Raw genomic sequence first — 18,705 nt, 5'->3', positions numbered from 1 at the left:
TTTGCCCGTCACTGAATTAAAAGATATCATACACAAAAATATCAGAAGTTTCCCCGAACAGGCAAGAGTCTTGAAAATTTTACTTGTCGTTTTTAAGGGTTTTACCCTTTTTTATTAACTCTTTTTGGGAGTCCCTGTTTTGAGCTTGAGGCTCCTGTGTCCCCGCGTTTTGGGGGTTTGGTAAGGTAAAATTTCGCTACGAGGATCCGTTAGGGTTGACACCGTGAACAATGAAATCTCTGAAACAACCTATACTGTGACCGAATTATAATTTTGAAAAAGATATATTAAAAAGTACTTAAAGTTATTTAAAAGACTATAAGTTTTTTACCCGAGTTACGTGTCAAAATTTCGCTTTTAAATTTTCACAAGTATGTGTTATTTAGGGATAATCTGTTTGATTTTTTAAAAAGGAATATAACAATTCTTTAAGGTGATATCACATTTTGTATTTCCGTGAATGTAAAACCAAAAAAATTCAGTTCCTCCAAAAACCGGGATCCATGATTTTAAACCCAAAAAGTTTCCCTTTTCCTACCAGAAAATGCAAATTTTTACATCTTAATTTGAGGGTTTTTAAAATTTTTACGACAATAAAACAAAAAAATAGAAATTTTAGTGCTTTGAACAGTGATTCAAAAAAGCAATTTCAAGCAAACATATCATTGGAAAGTTAAAGTAGGTTGCACACTACAAGTCCTACCAAATACTTAAAAAAACAATGCATTTGCAGAAAGGGGAAAATAAAAAAAAATTTTGCAAACCCGGAAAAAATGAAAAAATTTTGACAGTTGTATGGACCCATGACCTAATTAAAAAATTTTTGTATTTCAAAAAATTCCATTTCATTTTCTTAAAATGGGGCTTCATATTGTACTTACAACCCAAAAATTAAAAAAATAAAAGAAATATTGTTTCCTTTTTTGCGTTTTGTCTACCAAACAGTTCCTATTTTTTCAGTCATTTGTCACTAAATTTAAACAACGACAGTGTTGCAAAAATACAAAACCAAACATTATTTTTACATAGATATTGAGGGTTTAGTAATGAGCCATGTATTGGAAAACAAATTTTGATACCCCTGGTATTCAATAATACTAACTATCTCAGCCGTGCGTGTCCTTAAGCCACATAAACGTCTTCCATATCAAACGCCCACGGCGCGCTGCAAGTTGTGGGTGTCGGCAGTTGTTATCCTTCGTATCGGAAAAACCCAAATAAATCAAAAGCAGGGCCGTAGGAAAGGGGGAGGGGGCTGGGGGGGCGGTCACCACCCAAAAATATCAACGCACCCTAGGAACAGGAGGAGGGGGGTGGGGTGGGCGGGCACCCACCCAAAATTTGATAGATAAAAGGGAAAATTTCCTTGCAATTTTTTTTCGCGAGAAAATTTTTTGCTATTTTCCCTAATTTGCCCCCCCCCCCCCCCAATCTGAAAAAGCTTCCACGTTCCGTACAGTGGTTTTTCCCTTGTCAAAATCATTATTTTGGGTGTAATTGCAAGATATTAATGAAGCGATTTTGGAAAATAACAGCAATCAATTTTTCTTCGGTTTTTTATCAAATAATAAAATAAATGAAATGAACGCTGCGGGAAAGCAAAATTTAAACATCAGGGAAAACCAAAATTTTAATTTGGGGGAAAAAAAGTCTGTTGATGTGCTGAACTTTGGGGGGCCTAGCAGCCTTGCAGCGTAGACTACGGATACCTGGGGAGGTTAATTTCTCCCGACAATTTGATAAAAGTCATTGCATCAAAAATAATTTTGCATCCCCCTCATCAAGATAAGAAACTTTGGGAGCCCAGCGCCAAGTAGATTAGCGGCCTAACAGCATTGTGCCCGTAGTGCATAAGCCAACAACAAAAAAAACATTACATTATTTTGTCCACGATTAATGTCACTGCGTGTCAGAGACGTTTTAAAATCTTAGGATTTAGATCAAAATGTACGCTGTTTTTATTTTCAAAAAAACAAACATTAAGAAATGATAACTTAGTTTGTCACAAACCGTTTGAATACACGGGATAAATTTACAACATAAAAAATATTGAAACAAAAAAGATAGGAAAATCCGAGCAGCTGTCATGCCGAGGGGGGAAAGGGGTCCCTTTCCCGGAAAAAGCTTTTAAAACATTAAAAAGCAAATTTCGATTTGTGGTTTCATGATTAAAATTTTTTAAATGTACCTGATAATATGGGTCGGGTTTTCTGTTTGCTTGTTTTCAAAGAGCAGCTCCTCCAGAAAATTTTTAAAAGAATGTATTGCGAGATATGGGGAATAGTGCGAACCAAAAGGCCCCAAATTTCCCAAAAATCACGCCCCCCCGCCCCCCCCCCACCCACCCCCACCCCACCCCCTCAACACACACAACCAAATATAAAATTGCCGGTCCCGGTATTAGAAAACCCTCCGTTTGCGTATAAAATTTTGATTCAAAATATATTGAAATAAATCGAAAGGGATTTTAAACCGGAGTAAAATGAAACCAACAATTGGTTGATTTCATTTTCTGACATTTGGGTTAGATATTTATGTAAGTAAAATTTTTGTACTTAAAATATGATTTCTGTAATAATTTATGCGGATAATGTATTACAGAAAAAAGTTTGAATTTGGTATTTCTTTATAAAACAACTAGATATGCAGTTGACAGCAGGATTGGGAATTTGGGAATTTTATTATTTAATACCCAGTTTCGTAGCTTGAGTTGGGTATAAAAAATTTAAGGCTAATATTTAGCAAGAGGTGAATACAAATTGGCTTAACACTTTTAAAAGTTTTTATTAAAAAATAAATTCATTTAATTGACCCAAATACTTTTTAAACCCATTCAATTCATATGCATTCTTTGAAAAGCGAAAAAAAAAATAGTAAATCTATCTATTTAAAAAGCCCCCCCAGGAAAACCAACATAGTGGCTTTGCGCCCATGGATCCAGACCCCCTCCATTTGCGCAGCTGGTCGGATCCATGCTGTTTGCTAACAGTTTCTCTAATTTTAGTAGGCTTTGAAAGCGACCCATGGGTCCTGACCAGACTTCGCGGGGCCCGGGTGGTCTTTATTTGGGTGGTCCAAACCCCTATTTTGGGTTTTCTCATGACCGGCTCATAAATTGTTTACTGAACCGTTTCCCTCATTTTTTAACAATAAATTTCGCATAATTCTTTATTTTGAATTATTTTTGCTTCGGGGGATGAAAAGGGGGAATTCGCCGGCCCCTATGTGTCCTGGTCCACTCGAATTAGTCCATACAAATATTGCAATTTTTTCCCCCCAAGTAAGGCCCTTTTCATGCCAGATACAAACTATTTTGATGCTCGAAAAAAAAGGGAATGTGTGCAGATCGATATTCTAGTACGTTATATGCTTCAAAGTTGTTTGACGCTTTCCCGGTAAAATTAAAGTGAAAGTTAGATTTCCTGATGTCACTTACGCAATATTTTTTTTCACGTTCCCCGTCCCCGTGACCCTAAATTTTACTGCATTAGTCAACCCCATGAGAGAGGGAGTCTCGCAGAAAGTGAACCAGTATCTCGAAAATAGTTATAATTGTTTAAATTTTCATAGAAAATAGGCGGGAGACATTTAATGCATTCATACATCTTAGAAGATTTAAAAAATTACTGTGCTCAAGGCTTGATTACGCATTGGGGGATTATGGGTTGGCAAGCAATTTTCGCTAAAAGTGAAATCTAACGCCGTAAAATTAGTAGATTATCTAAATCCCCTAGTTTGAAAGCCAACACATTATATAAGGAAGGTTTTATAGACCCTCCCCCAACTGTTTACCGCAACCTTAGAATGAAGAGAGTGGTGTCCCAAATGAAAAAATTTGACTTTTTAAATGCATTTACAGATTTAATTTTAAATTTTAAAAAAAAACTTCAGTTTTAGTGTATTGAAAAATGATTTTATCAAACGGGTTTCTCCCGCCCTGCCAGCGATGTATGGGGCCCCCTTCTTATCAGATCGCATTTGTAACAATTTTTCCCCAAATGCGATGCACATGTAACAGGTGTAACAAATGCATCGCACATGTTAAAAGGTGAACAAATAGATCGCACATGTAACAGGTGTAACAAATGGATCGCAATGTAACAGGTGTAACAAATGAATCGCACATGTAAAAGGTGTAACAAATGAATCCACAGTAACAGGTGTAACAAAAGAGATCGCATATTTAACAGGTGTAAAAAATGCGATCGCATATTAACAGGTGTAACAAATGCGATCGCACTTTTAACGGTGTAACAAAAAACGATCGCACATGTAACAGGTGTAACAAAACATCGCATAGTAACGGGGTAACAAAATGCGTCGCATATTTAAAAGTAATCAAGCACTTTTGTAAAATTTTTTAGACGAATGGACGATGCCGATGTTTGTGTACCTCTGATCACATTTAAAAATGGCATTTTCGGTCGTAAGAAATTTCAATAAGCTATTGTTATCACCCTTTATATTTGTTTTCCCCTGTCCGTCCGTTCACATTTTTTCGTAATAAAGAAAAAACAACATTTTTTATTTGTTTTGACAAAACTTTACAGAACTTTATATATGTGTATGATATCTGTTTCTTTCGAAAAGCGCCTTTTTCATCTATTCGCCTTGGAGTGCAAAGCAGTGCATAAATGCTTTTCTTTTTTTTATTTTAGTTCATTTTTTGATAACGAATTCCGACCTTCGACTAATCAAAATTCAATTCCCGACTTGGAATTTTCGTGTTGGCTGGCTCGAAGTTCAAGCGACACAAAAATTTTTATATTTTATGTTGAAAATTTCGATCTGCAGCCCCCTTGAAATTTAAATCGGGAGTTTTTTTCGATTTTCGGATCTTGATGTCCGTGCCGACACTTCTCGGGGGCTAAATAAAAAATTGTTTACTTTCCGTTTTTTTTTTGGGGACGGTTTGGTTTCATTAAATGAGAATAACTTTGATACGTGTATTTTATTGTTGTTTGATATTATTGTAATACCCCGCTGGTCTTAATTGTCAAATTTTTGGGTCCAAGATTTACATGTTTAATAACGGCCAATTATTCAACTATGTTCAAGTTTTAGTATGGAGTTTTGCTCCATGTAAAGTCTTAAGAGTTTTACAAAAAAAGATTTTAACCGTTTTTTTCTCAAAATAGGGATCGAACATAGCTTAATAGAATTCAATTTTTTCAGCCCTAGTCACAGAACATATGTAAAAAAAAGCCAAGTCGAATTAGCAAGATCAGTTCTTCCGCACTGTTATACTATGGGGGTAGTATAAATTTCACTTATATAATTATTCCCCTCCATTTTAAACGAAAAGAGGGGAAAAAATCCGTCTGGCGTACTTGTGTTTCAAATTTCCCCAAAACAAAAACCATTAGCTATTGCGGAACTTGAATCGGCAGTTTTTCCGACTCGTTCCTCATTTTCAAAAAAAAGTTTTTCTGTTGGTGACAGGCGCTAAATTTACGCACATTAATCTTTTTTCCTTTCCCGTGCCCTTCCTCAACACATGGTTTTCTTTATCCTACCGGATTCAGATGTATCGCTTGCATACCATCGAAATCGGGATTTTTTTTCTTTTGTTTGTTTTTTTGTACAGGGGGGCATTTTGAAGTTTTGCTCCCGCAATACTTGTAATAATTAGAACTTCGTAATTTTGGATGTCTGAAGTTAAAATGAGAGAGGGTTTTTTAATTTTTTTGAAAATCTAAACAGCTGATACAAAAAAATTTCTGATTTATTTAAAAAAACTCTCTAGTTTTTATGAATCAATGATCCCCATGGCGGTAAAAAAAAATTATAGAAGGGTTCCATGCTTGTTGATTGATACTCCGGAATATTTTTTTATTTTTTGAAAAAACAAACGAATAGATAGGCCCCCCCTTCCATTAATATCCTGTAGAAGTACAAAAAAAATTGGACATTTTTTCTGCAATAGGGTCATTGTAGCTGTTTAAAATTTGCAAAATTGATGATTTTGACATGAAAATTTTTTAAAGGGGTGGGAAAGGTTCGTTTTGATAAAATTCTGTATTCTTTTCCTGATTTTTCATTAATTAAAAACAAAAACTGCACAAATTAAAAAAGGGCCCCCTTTTCCCATTCTACTCTTAGGGGCGTGCACTATTCGATCGCTAAATGTGCGAGTAATTTTCAATCTAAGTGACCCTGCTACCTTTCCTATTATTGCTGCGGTAAAACGGGTAAAAAAGGCGGCGGGAAAAATTCAGTGAAAGAAAAAAAGAAAGAAGCGGGAAAAAAAATTACAGCGGGTTCTATTAAAAGAACTGTAGTTTTTTTTTAAAAAATTTTCAAACCCTTTCTTTTTGTTTTTTTAAAGCGATAAAGCTCTTTATGGGAATGTACGTTTCAGAAAAATTTTATAATCTAGAAAATGTCGAAAACGTTATGAATAAGTAAAATTTTTTTTAAAAACAGTCTAATTTTGTGGGTTCAGCCTTTAAAAAGTCCCCAAACCCCTCAGATGTTGGATATTTCTCAAAAAATAAAAAAATTAAAAATAAAAATTTAAAAAACTAAGCAAAAAAAATAATCAAGTGTTCCGGGGCCGAAACCCGGGCCCCCGCAACTAAGGCAGTTTCGCTTTTAAGAAGTCATGTTCAGCAATGTAAGTACAACCTTTAACTTGACCGGACCTTTATTTCTCTAAAAAACACATTTCGGAACTGGTAAAAAGTTTTAACAAGACAAGTTCGGGGTACTCCGTGTTATCGGGTGTTGACTTTGTGAGCTTATAGAAAAAAAGGTATATTAATCTATCTTTTCAAAAAATTTTCAATCGGTCAAAACACTTTTTCTTGCGAGAATACCACAAAAATATAACCTACACCGATTTTTTTTATATTTGCCCCTTTAATAGCAGACAACGGGGGATTTCAATAATACACTAAAACTGAAATCATTAAAATTTTCTGTCAACTGTGTTAAGACTTAATCGATATCAATTTTTACCCCCCCTAGCTCAATAGGGCACCCCCCCCCCCCCCCCCCCCCACCCCCATCGCGGACTGAGTTGATCTTCGAGCGGGCATATGTTGTCCGTAGGGTTGATAAAAGACATTGTGTCTGAAATGATTGTTTTCAACCTCTGATTATTGGGGAAGTTGGCAGTTATTGTGGGAACAGGGTTTTTACTGGTACGAATCCCGGGAAAACTTGTTAGGTTAATTGCCCCACAACTGAAAAAATGGAAAAAAGGGTCAAACCCAAAACAAAAAAACAAAAAAAAAGATTTATTTTCAGTGCATACTATTCCAAATATGAAGTCCATTGTTTATGTTTTACTCGCTACAGTGGTGTTTTCATTGCAAAAATCAAAAAACGAAGAACCTTTTCAAAAACAGTTATTACAGTGAACAAATTACGCAGCCCCAAACCTCATAAACCCCCCTGCGCAGGTGCCCTCGGGACGATATTTCTATCCCATTCGTAAACACATGCATATATCACCCCAGTCTCAACGTAACGTGACCGGTGGTAAATTACGTGCAGCAGGACGCTTTTTTTGCGGAGTTTTCACCATCAAGGTAATGTTTTCCTTCGCCAATTTTTTTTTTTATTAAAGCTTTGTTATTGGGAATTGGGGGAGAAGACCTTTTTTAAACCGCTTTTTGGGATGTTTCGAAAATTTTTTTTCATTTTTAGTTTTTTCTAACATTCAGGAAAATTTACTAAAAAAAACGATTTTCCTCCCCCCTTAATTTTTTTCGTTGAAATTTGGTAAATTGTGTTAAATGTCTCTTATTTTTTGCATACATGGGTATTTTCCTTTAACAGATCGGTCACTGTTTTATGCAGTTTCAAAAAACTTAGCCCGGGAAAACCCGGCCGCGCGAAGTTTTGTCTTACGTCCGAGCGGGGGTTCACAAAAATAAAAATGCGTAAGTCGAGCAGGTGGAATTTATAAAAAACGGGATTTTCCCCGACTTTTAATGATCCGACGTGGGCTAAAGTCATTTTTATCAAAATGTAACCCAAAATTTCATGTACTTCACTGTGCACCATTTTAAAATATTTTGGTTTAAAATTGAAGCCTTTTTTAAATTACAATAGGGGGGCAGTACTTCTATAATTAAAGTTGCTTTTAGTTTACATTATGGCATAATAATTTTCACACTTGATACGTCATTTTTTATAAAGACCCAACATCTTAAAACAAGATTTTTGATAAGGGTATCAATTAAATTTATCGTTTGAATTTTAGTCATTTGTCATTATCTAAGTAAAACCATCAAAAATGAACGGGGTGTGTCGTCCAAAATGGGCGAATGGAAGGGGTAAACAACCCCCAAAATGTAAAACATGGGAAAATTTTGTTGCAAATTTTATCTACCCCAAAAGTGGAGAGGTGGGGATGGGTCCAATCTTAAGGTCCAAATTACAAATTTAAAACTTTTTTTTTGTTTCATAAAAAGCGAACATTCTTACAAGCATGCAAAAACCCCCCCACTGGGGAAACTGACAGACCCGGGCCCCCCAAAAATTTTTCTGTGATTCAAGTGGCCCTGATGTTCATACATCGTAACTGTTTTATTCTAAAGACCCTTTTGATGTAAAAAAAATCTTACCGGTTTTTAAGCATAGGGTTTATCATTTCAAAGTGTCTTTTTTGTTCTTAAAAGATTTAAAATTTTCCCAGAGATCAATGCTGCCATAAATTTTTGGAATAATATTTTTTAAAAAAAAAAGAAACAGTCATGCCCCAGAGGCGACTCGACTATTGTCAGTGCTTGATATAAATTACTTGTTGAAAAGTTTAAATCGAAACAAAGTCATTTTGATTACTCATCAAGTGGTTTCTCTAAATCCAAGAAAGACCATAATTCTAAAAACAAGAGTACTGCATGCTGGTGCTGGACACTCCAACTTTTTTGTATACTTGATAAATGGACCTTTGTATACGGTATTTATGGTAATAGCATTCTTAGCCAAAAAGTGTGACGTTATCATCTTAGTGGCGTTCTTTCTAATGAAATAACATTTCATACGTGTATGTAAATCAAAATTTGATAATATTATAAACATTTAAAATAGGGCCCCTTTTTTCGGACACCTTTAAAATATAGTTGAAATCATTTTACAACAGTTAATGAAATTTAAATTGTACAAGGAAGTATAAGTCAGGATGTTTCACAAAGACTGTAAATAAGTCTGCATAATATTATGTATATACTTAAACTGCACACACTTCTCAGATGTAGGACTTCAGTGTATATTTAATTTTTGGTCGTATATAGTACTTCTTTTACTTTTCTCCCAAACGTTGTATTCTGTTCAATCCAAGACTTGGGGCGTCGTATTATTTTAGACATCAGAGATCAGATATCACATTCAATAAAACTGAGACTTCGAACAAGCGGTTGGCGAAAACGTTACTTGATTCTCTGTAAATTCTCGATTGAAGTTAGTTTATTGTCACTTATTTCAAAATATCTACATTACACTTCTTATACACAAACATTTCATATAATTCTATCTGAAGGAAATAATTAGACGAGCTCTTATAAAAGTTTTGAATAGTACAGGCTTCAAATATGAAACCTAAATATTTTAAAATGACTGTGCACAATGAAGAAACATAAAATGTTAGTCTATATATTAATAAAAATGACTTTAGTCCACTGTCGGATCATTAAAAGTCGTGAAAATACCGTTTTTCATAAATTCCACCTGCTCGTACTTACGCATTTTTATTTTTGTGAACCACCGACTCGGACGTAAGACAAAACCTTCGCCGACGGCCGGGTTTTGCCGGGCTAAGTATTTTTGAAACTGCATACAACAGTGACCGATCTGTTAAAGTGAGTATATCCTACCTGTATGACGAAAAATAAGAGACATTTTAACACTAATTTATCCATTTACAACGAGAAAATTAAAGGGCGGTAGGCAAATACGTGTTTTTTAGTGAATATTTCCTGAATGTTAGAAAAAACTACAAATGATAAGAAAATTTCGAAACATCCCCATGAAAGCGTGTTCATTGTAGGTCATCCTCGGCCAATTCCCAATAACAAAGCTTTAATAATGAAAAAACTGCGGAGGAAAACATTACCTTGACTGGTGAAAACTACCGCAAAAAGCGCCCTGCTCGCACGTAATTATACCACCGGTCAACGCTTACGTTGAGACTCGGTGTATATTATTAATCTACAGAGCGCGCCGATCTTTTGACACAGGTAAATGTATTATTTCGTAGTAATAGAAGGGAAACATGTATGATATAAAAGCTTCGTGTTAAAGTCCGTGAAAGATTTTATGAAAACATTTCCTGATATCGTGCAGCAAAATAAAAGTGACCGAGAAAGTGGGCGACTTTGCAAGCAGAAACGGAAAATTTCACAGCTGTACAGAAACCTTACATTAAAATTCAACACTATATCTCAAAACCACAGAAACTTTCAGAAAACGAGCAACGTCTTTAAAAATTACCTATACGTTACATACATTTTGACCATTCTGTCTCGTAGAATTGGATACTTAAACTATTCTTAAAAGAGTTGTCCCCCTTTAAAAAAGGGAATGCCATTTGTAAAGAACTAAAAGTAAACAATTATCAAAAACAATGTTTAACCTAGTTATGTAATGTGTAAGTACTGGTACATTGTTGCAAGTGCACGCTGAAGATGGAGACATGTGACAGCTTTTTAAAATGGTGAGCTTTTTCAAAGGCGTTGAACTGTCCAGAAGTGTGCCCCCTTCATACGTAGTTCTGCCTGAGATAATAGGTAAGCTAAGACCCCTTGGAAGCACAGAGCACTAAAAACAAGGCCCCAGGGCCACGAATTTGCTAAGTAGGACTAAAACAAACAGAAGCTGTAATGGAAAAATATTTCAGACGGGTTGCTTCAAACATCTAACAAGTACATATTAATTAACGGGACACGTTACTTTACCTGGCGAAAATATAACAAAATGTATCGCCTAGGGAGTACGATCGCTGGACTGCAAAAAGTGTTCTTCTATATAAATGAAAAAGAGGACGCCCAAATACAGCACGATTGTCGTAAAAAACACACAAGAAGTCCAAAATCGATGGAGCCGTGTTTAGCTGTGGAGATGGTGCAGAAAATCACAGAAAAAGGTGCAAAAGTGCCCCACTTCACAGGTATGCAACGAAGTCAGTGATAAAAATAAATAAACACATGTTTTATTAAAACAATTCTTGCACAGCAACTGATAAAGCTGTTATAACAATAGTCCAAAATATTAGACGTGTACATGCTCATTTTACCTTCAACATTTATTATTTTACATTTTATTTTCAATCTGCATTGTAACGTCTAAAAGGGCCCTAATCAGTAGAATGTAGCATTTTCTCACACGTGAAATATACGATATACGCAGGTTTAAACAGTCCAGCCTACCGTTATTTATCATATTCTAGTAATATATTGTTTAAATTACCTGTTAAAATCCCTCTATCCAAATAATGTCAATTGTGTACAGTTTTCAATATACATTCCGCCATTTTTTCAAGCATATTCAACAGGTTATAATATATTTAGAATCAACTTAGACGAAACAATTTCCACGTGAACTATTTGCCAATTGATCTAGAGGAAATATTTCGTCTAAAATTGATTCTAAAATAAACTGTGTTACAAAACATTCGGAATAGACCGGCAATGTTGCACACCTAATACAGATATACGGCGATACATACAGTAGAAAAAACAACTCGATATTTATATATGAAAAGTAACTTTTATTTTGTAATTATTTCACAATGTGCAGTTGAAAAAAGGATTATTTCGGTGTTCTTTCACTTCGGATTGGGTTATGTTGTTCATAATTTGGAAGATAAGAGGCGACATGAAGTGTGTTCGCTTCTCACTCCATGTTATAAATGGCGATCCGATAAGACCTGACATAACGATAGACGTCAAAATGTTAAAATATGTTATGTCAGGTCTTATTGATAGGACTATTATAACAACAACGTGACCTGCGTTTGAACCGGATCGAGTACTAGTATCCTGTTACGCACTCACACGCACGTAAGGATATACCCCGATTGATGGCATAACGGCATGCCAGTTGTTTTAGTTTTATCAGAATCCAACATTGTTATTTACATGATCATGCGGCTTGTTTACGTCATTTGAAAAAATAAATCGTTAGAATTACCATACATTACGATTTCGAAATTTTGACCCTTTATATGTGTGTGTGTGTAGGTATATAGGTGTCTAGTTTGTATATAATTTTACGTGTATATACATATACTTTTAAACATAGGTGATAACGAGAGCACAACCATTGCCAGGATACGATCGTCCATAAATCCCGACACTCTGAAAGTCTGCGACAAAAAATAATTGTCGTAAATCATTCACAATTGAAATGTACCAGCTTCAGAAATCACATAAACAGCTTCCCGCCACAGTGATAAACTTCCTGGTGAAAGATATAGCATACGCTACTGAGTAAAACAAGGGAAAGACAGATGCACTGAGAGCCTCACTTCTAGCTAGTGTGCCACCGGCATTCGGTCAACATGACCAGTGTAACAAAGACTGGTGCGGATACTTGCAAAATCCAGATTACTCCCGATACAAGTAAGTCAATTATATTTGTAGATGTTTTATTCTCGCTTGCACATGTGCTCTTGTCGATAGAATATATGAGCCGCGCCATGAGAAAATCAACATAGTGGTTTGCGACCAGCATAGATCCAGACCGCGCAGTCTGGTCAGGATCCATGCTGATCGCTAAAGGTTTCTCTAATTGCAGTAGGTTTTAAAAGCGAACAGCATGGATCCTGACCAGACTGCGCGGATGTGCAGGCTGGTCTTGATCCATACTGGTCGCAAACCCACTATGTTGGTTTTCTCATGGCACGGCTCATATGTTATTTCTGATCAGAAGATCGAAATGTCCACTAGGCAATATTTTCGATAATTTTCGTAGGAAAATCCGTGTAGATCTTACATTTATCAAGTTGAAAATTCTTTACCAATTAGATGTTATACATTTATTAAATGTCTTGCCAGTCTATAGTTAGAACTATTGCCCGGTGTCAGAAACAGGTATTATCTTTTACATTTTTGTCGAAACCGCTTGCGGAAGCGATTACCTAGTCGTCAAAATGGCTGGTCGGTGTTTGCGCATGCGTCATGTTAGATGTTGTCCGACCTATAACTTTGATTTGCATTGAGGAAATCTTGTTTATATTTGGCATGAATCTTTAACCTATTGAGATGAAGTGTCATGTACACACTCCAGTTTCCTTTCAAGGTCACTGTTAGGGATCAGAGGGCGTGCTTGTTTATTGTAATTAGCTAATATATATCACGGAAGTAGTCAGAATAAATAGTACTTTCAAGTGGCAACCAAATGCATGCAAATGATATACTTTTTAAAATGCAGAACTCTTCCATACGGCAAGCCGTTTACAGGACAAAGACTCTTTAACAATCTCACCAAATTGTTTCAAAGAAAGACAGAAGAGTCGCAATCCTTGTCACAGCTAGGAAATTCCAAAGGAAATGAATCCTTAAATCAAATACATGTAATATAAACAAAGGCCCGGAATGGAAACACTTCGGAGGCAGTTCTTCACTGAATTTCCAAGTGACATCGGGTATACCACAAAAGAATGTCGGAAGGAAATATTTATTAGAGGTAATAATTAATTAAATATTGAATTATATAGAGAAAAATATTTAAAATTAAACTGTTACCATTACTCTTATAGATATCAAGGCATATAAATATAAAAGTTAATGTTTGATTTTTATTTATAATACTTTTACAAAAGTAACTAACTCACGGTTAAATAAACTAATGAACAAATTATTTACGGACCTTATGTACATAAAAAATAAATTACCTATTCTCTTTGAGGATCGTATCTGTGACCAGCAGCAGTCTAGTCTATAATCCTCAAGATTTCGATGATACTGGATCACTGTATACATTATTACGTCGTTTGATCACAGTGCTGATTTAGCTCGAACTTTACAACTTGTAGTACAGATGGCGAATGATTTGATGCAAAACTCTCAGTGCGGAGATCGAACCTGCTCATCTTACTTGAAATCTGATTAGCAAACTGGATACGCTTCAGTAAAACAAACCTGTTATTGAATAGAATTTTCCTCTGAAACACGTGAACAAACGAATGTTCCTCTTGCTAGGAAAATTTACGGGCAGTACTGCAGCTCGATTGACAAAAAAGCGAGCATTTGAAAAAAAAAGGAAGCAAGCAGAACGTAGTTTTAAACGGGGAAGACTCCTAAAGAAACCAAGAAAAAGAAACACTCTTAGGGCAGCAGAAGTCAGAGAATGCCCAACATATCAGACGGAAGTTGGACATTTACAAGAGGTTGATTTAAACGAGATTCCTGTTCCAGCAGTTCAGAAGCCACTAAGCAGATCCACAGGGCCGCTGAAAAAGGTGTTCTTTGACCTAGAAACTACTGGTTCCGGTATGTTTGCTCGATCTTGCTATGTTGGAGGGTACTAGATCTATATCTATTCTATAGATTCTACTCAATACTTATGGAAATAAACTGGACGTTATGGAAGACTCATAAACTAATTAACATATGCAAGTACTTTACAATAACGGTTTTAAAAGCAGGAATTCAAATTTAGTTTTACATGAAGTGACTTTTGTGATTCATATGTATTTTTTTCTCAAAAAGTATGTGATAAACTAGTTTTTATTGGGGATACGATTTATTGTCCAGAGTAACAATCTATATCTCATGATTGGACCACAACTGAATTTAAGAATTAGGTATACAGACACTAAAAAGCAAAATGTCGCGAAACAAATGGCGGATTTAAATAGTCCTCATTTGTTTTGTTTGGTAGAGCTGTTTTCCTAATACTTTCTTTGCATTTTTGTTTCTGAATCACATGGCATATCTATATCTAGGCTTGACATGCAGGTTGCAGCTCCGTAATAGTAATAATATGCTCCGTAATAATATGACAGAATTTGTCAGTGAACCTTAGATCAAACACCACTACTACAATTTTAACCTATTTTGCAGTTTGTGTGTTTGACTGAAATTATTTTTCTCGCACAAACATGACCCCCATTGCTGTCTTGATTTTTAAGTTTTCATCAGCACGCACTAGCTGACGTATACGCTTGTTTCACATTAGATACTTTTCATGTCGTATCATTCTGTGACCTCTGACAAGTTTGACAGGCGTTCAGTTTAGATACTTTTCATGTCGTATCCTTCTGTGACCTCCGACAAGTTTGACAGGCGTTCAGTTTAGATACTTTTCATGTCGTATCGTTCTGTGACCTCCGACAAGTTTGACAGGCGTTCAGTTTAGATACTTTTCATGTCGTATCGTTCTGTGACCTCCGACAAGTTTGACAGGCGTTTCAGTTTAGATACTTTCATGTCGTATCGTTCTGTGACCTCCGACAAGTTTGACAGCGTTCAGTTTTAGATACTTTTCAGTCGTATCGTTCTGTGACCTCCGACAAGTTTGACAGGCGTTCAGTTTAGATACTTTTCATGTCGTATCGTTCTGTGACCTCTGACAAGTTTGACAGGCGTTCAGTTTAGATACTTTTCATGTCGTATCGTTCTGTGACCTCTGACAAGTTTGACAGGCGTTCAGTGTAGATACTTTTCATGTCGTATCGTTCTGTGACCTCTGACAAGTTTGACAGGCGTTCAGTGTAGATACTTTTCATGTCGTATCGTTCTGTGACCTCCGACAAGTTTGACAGGCGTTCAGTTTAGATACTTTTCATGTCGTATCGTTCTGTGACCTCTGACAAGTTTGACAGGCGTTCAGTCCGTTTTTCCCGTATCTGTAACATTTCTCTTTATGTGTCGTTTCAGAGCACAATGCCTACATTGTCCAGATCGCGGCATTATATGGAGAAGAATGTTTTGAACTCTACATCTTACCGCCGAAGGAACTAAAACCCAATGGCATCAAAAGCAACCCATCTTACTGTACAAAATAATAAATTGTATCACAGAAACGAGGTAGTCAATACGTGTCCACTGAACAGTGCCTTTAAAGATTTCATTGAGTTTTATTGTTTCCGAACTCACTATCGGTATTAACATGTTAAACATTTGTTACTGACAACATCTCAACAAGTACCAAATGCGGGTACATCCATTTGTCCGATGTTCAAAAACGAAAGCCTTAGTGTCACTTGTTGAATCTTTCTATATAACTGTTTTGAGTTTGCCTAGATTCAACTGATTCGACTGTTCCAAAAGATAAATAATAGTAAAAACAAGCATTTGGCGGCCGTTCAACCCCGAATATGTAACAACTTCACATGCTGTTTATTATCCCTACATGGTTTCATGTCTCTATTGTTTTTATGAAAAGACGAAGAACTTAATTAGGTACATGAAACACAAAGTATATTTTCCTCAACGTCAACGGCCACAACACTGGTCTGACTGTGTGAGATCAAATTAAAACACTATATATACAAACTGCAATGTTGATAACAATCCTGTCATTTTTGATGATACCGACTCAATACTTTCTGCGAAATGCCCGACACTAATTCAGACGGACGGACGGACGGGCGGGCGAGGGCAACACTAATCACCATAACCAAACATAACTAAGGTGGACCGAGCAGGGAGGGGGTGCACAAAAATAAAGATGAGTCGCGTCACGAGAAAACAAAAATTATGTGTTTGCGACAAGCAGGGGTTCAGACCAGCCTGCGCATCCCATGCTGTTCCGCGCAAACAGTTTCTCTAATTGCAATAGGCTTTAATAGCGAACAAAGCCACTCTGTTGGTTTTCTCATAGCACGGCTCAGATTATTTCATATTGTAACATTTCAATCCAAAAGAAATCGTTTACCGCCAGCTGCACCTTAAATTATACTTCATAACACATCTTCTTGAAATATGTTCAAACATTTCATGCGAAAAAAATATACGGCTTTCTTTTTACGACGGGTTACAATGAAAATTCATATCATTTCCGACTGTAATATTTGCATATGTACATGAATATGCACTTGCTTATTTGTACTTTGTCTCGCAATTGTACAATCTTCAAAGTTGGTAACCTGAAAATTACCATATATGTTCACGTGATAAAGACAACTATGAAAGATAATAATTTCCAAATACAAGAGTGAATGTAAGGATTAGAAAGTATTAGATTCTTTTTACCACGGATTGATAACTATCTAGTTGCAAACAGCATACGCCGTTTTAGTACTAAGACGTTCACTGTATAATGTGCGTAACGTCAGAAAAAAGCGGCGAAATGCGCAACGTCAGTAGACATAAATTCAGCTTCTAGTCTGCCAATATTCTCTGAGTTGAATAGCAGTCGAATAATAACCTAAAAAAGAAAAATTTCAAGATCAGAATTTCGGAAGAAATCAAATGAAGCATATGATAATTGTTTGTAAAACTGAGTTATGTTTGTTCTAGCACTAACAAGTCGCTTTACGATTGTTGCTCAACATATATAGTTCAACATATATAGTTGAAATTGACAATATTCTAAATAAAAACAGTGTAATATATTTCACTGTGATATTATCAGATGTATTTCTCTGTTAGATTATCATATGTATTCCACTGTTAGATTATTAGATGTATTCCACTGTAAGATTGCCAGATGTATTCCACTGTGAGTTTATTAGATGTATTCCACTGTGAGATCGTCGGATGTATTCCACTGTGAGATTGTCAAATGTGTTCCACTGTGAAATTATCGGATGTATTCCACTGTGAGATTGTCAAATGTATTCCACTGTGAGATTATCAGATTTGTTCAAGTGTGAAATTATCAGATATATTCCACTGTGAGATTATCATATGTATTCCAATGTGAGATTATTAGATGTATTCCACTGTGAGATTATCAGATGTATTCCACTGTGAGATTATCAGATATGTTCCACTGTGAGATAATCAGGTGTATTCCACTGTGAGATTATTAGATGTATTCCATTGTGAGATTATCAGATGTATTCCACTGTGAGATTACTAGATGTATTCCACTGTGAGATTATCAAATGTATAGAGGATATTTGTTTGTTTTGAGTGAATATGGAATATATCTCACTGAGAAGTGAGAAAATTTCAAATATTTTCACGAGCGCGTAGCGCGAGTGAAAATGTGAACATTTTCTCACTTCGAGGTGAGATATATTCCATATTCACGAAAAATAAACAACTTTTCTTTTTATTTTATGCTCAATTACGTTGAGATGTGCATTTTGCAACAATTTTTAATCTCAGCGCGGGAAACAGACGCGCGTAAACAGACATGACGTCAGACGCACACAACATAAAGTTCCATTTTTTTAAATTTTATTTTGCTGCATAACGTTATGAAATTCTCATTACTAATAAGTAAAATAATTTGAATCGAGAAATATACTATAAAGAACAAAGTGCGACCATAATTTTCATCTTGTTTTAAGCAAATAATCTAAAATTCATACACAATATATGAAGGAACGTTATATCTAAAACTAATAATTAATTTGCTACTTTTCTTTCAGACACTGACGAAAGCAGATATTTTAAAGACAGCCAGATTACTACGAGTCTGGTGCCGTACTACTTTTGTTAATGGTTACGTTCCCACTAGTAGGACACTAAGTAGCTTACAAGACTTTGTGTGTTTGATGCCATTGAGTGACTGCACTTGGACAAAAGCCATAGGTAAGTAATTATCATGTATTATTAAACCATTCGACCGGCCTGTAAC

General features: G+C 35.7%; 2 protein-coding genes across 3 annotated transcripts in view; one reads left to right on the top strand and one right to left on the bottom strand.

Moving 5' to 3' along the window:
* LOC123540407 (uncharacterized) overlaps positions 1-18,705 on the bottom strand; it is a 201,922-nt gene that overhangs the window by 156,787 nt on the left and 26,430 nt on the right. The gene's annotated exons all lie outside the window — the stretch shown is intronic.
* LOC128549454 (uncharacterized) lies at positions 13,541-18,653 on the top strand. 2 transcript variants are annotated; one of them, XR_008367668.1, is made up of 3 exons: positions 13,541-13,635; positions 15,831-15,980; positions 18,497-18,653. XR_008367668.1 is itself a non-coding variant. In XM_053526096.1 (3 exons), exons 1-2 carry the CDS (start codon positions 14,135-14,137, stop codon positions 15,956-15,958), a joined length of 435 nt encoding a protein of 144 aa, XP_053382071.1. In that variant the 5' UTR covers positions 14,034-14,134; the 3' UTR covers positions 15,959-15,980; positions 18,497-18,653. The 2 variants fall into 2 exon arrangements, 1 of the variants encoding a protein (XP_053382071.1); XM_053526096.1 differs by lacking the exon at positions 13,541-13,635 and adding an exon at positions 14,034-14,441.

This window comes from Mercenaria mercenaria, chromosome 16 (genome assembly GCF_021730395.1).
Source record: "Mercenaria mercenaria strain notata chromosome 16, MADL_Memer_1, whole genome shotgun sequence".
Classification (NCBI taxonomy): Eukaryota; Metazoa; Mollusca; class Bivalvia; order Venerida; family Veneridae; genus Mercenaria; species Mercenaria mercenaria.
The sequence above is the reverse complement of the archived record's forward strand: the minus strand, read 5'-3'. Positions and strand labels throughout refer to the sequence as shown.

What these genes read in the sequence shown, in the direction of transcription:
- LOC128549454 (XM_053526096.1), top strand. Translation starts at nt 14,135, where the DNA reads ATGTTCCTCTTGCTAGGAAAATTTACGGGCAGTACTGCAGCTCGATTG. An exon ending in CCTAGAAACTACTGGTTCCG is followed by an intron (nt 14,442 to 15,830) that starts GTATGTTTGCTC and finishes GTGTCGTTTCAG; the next exon opens with AGCACAATGCCTACATTGTC.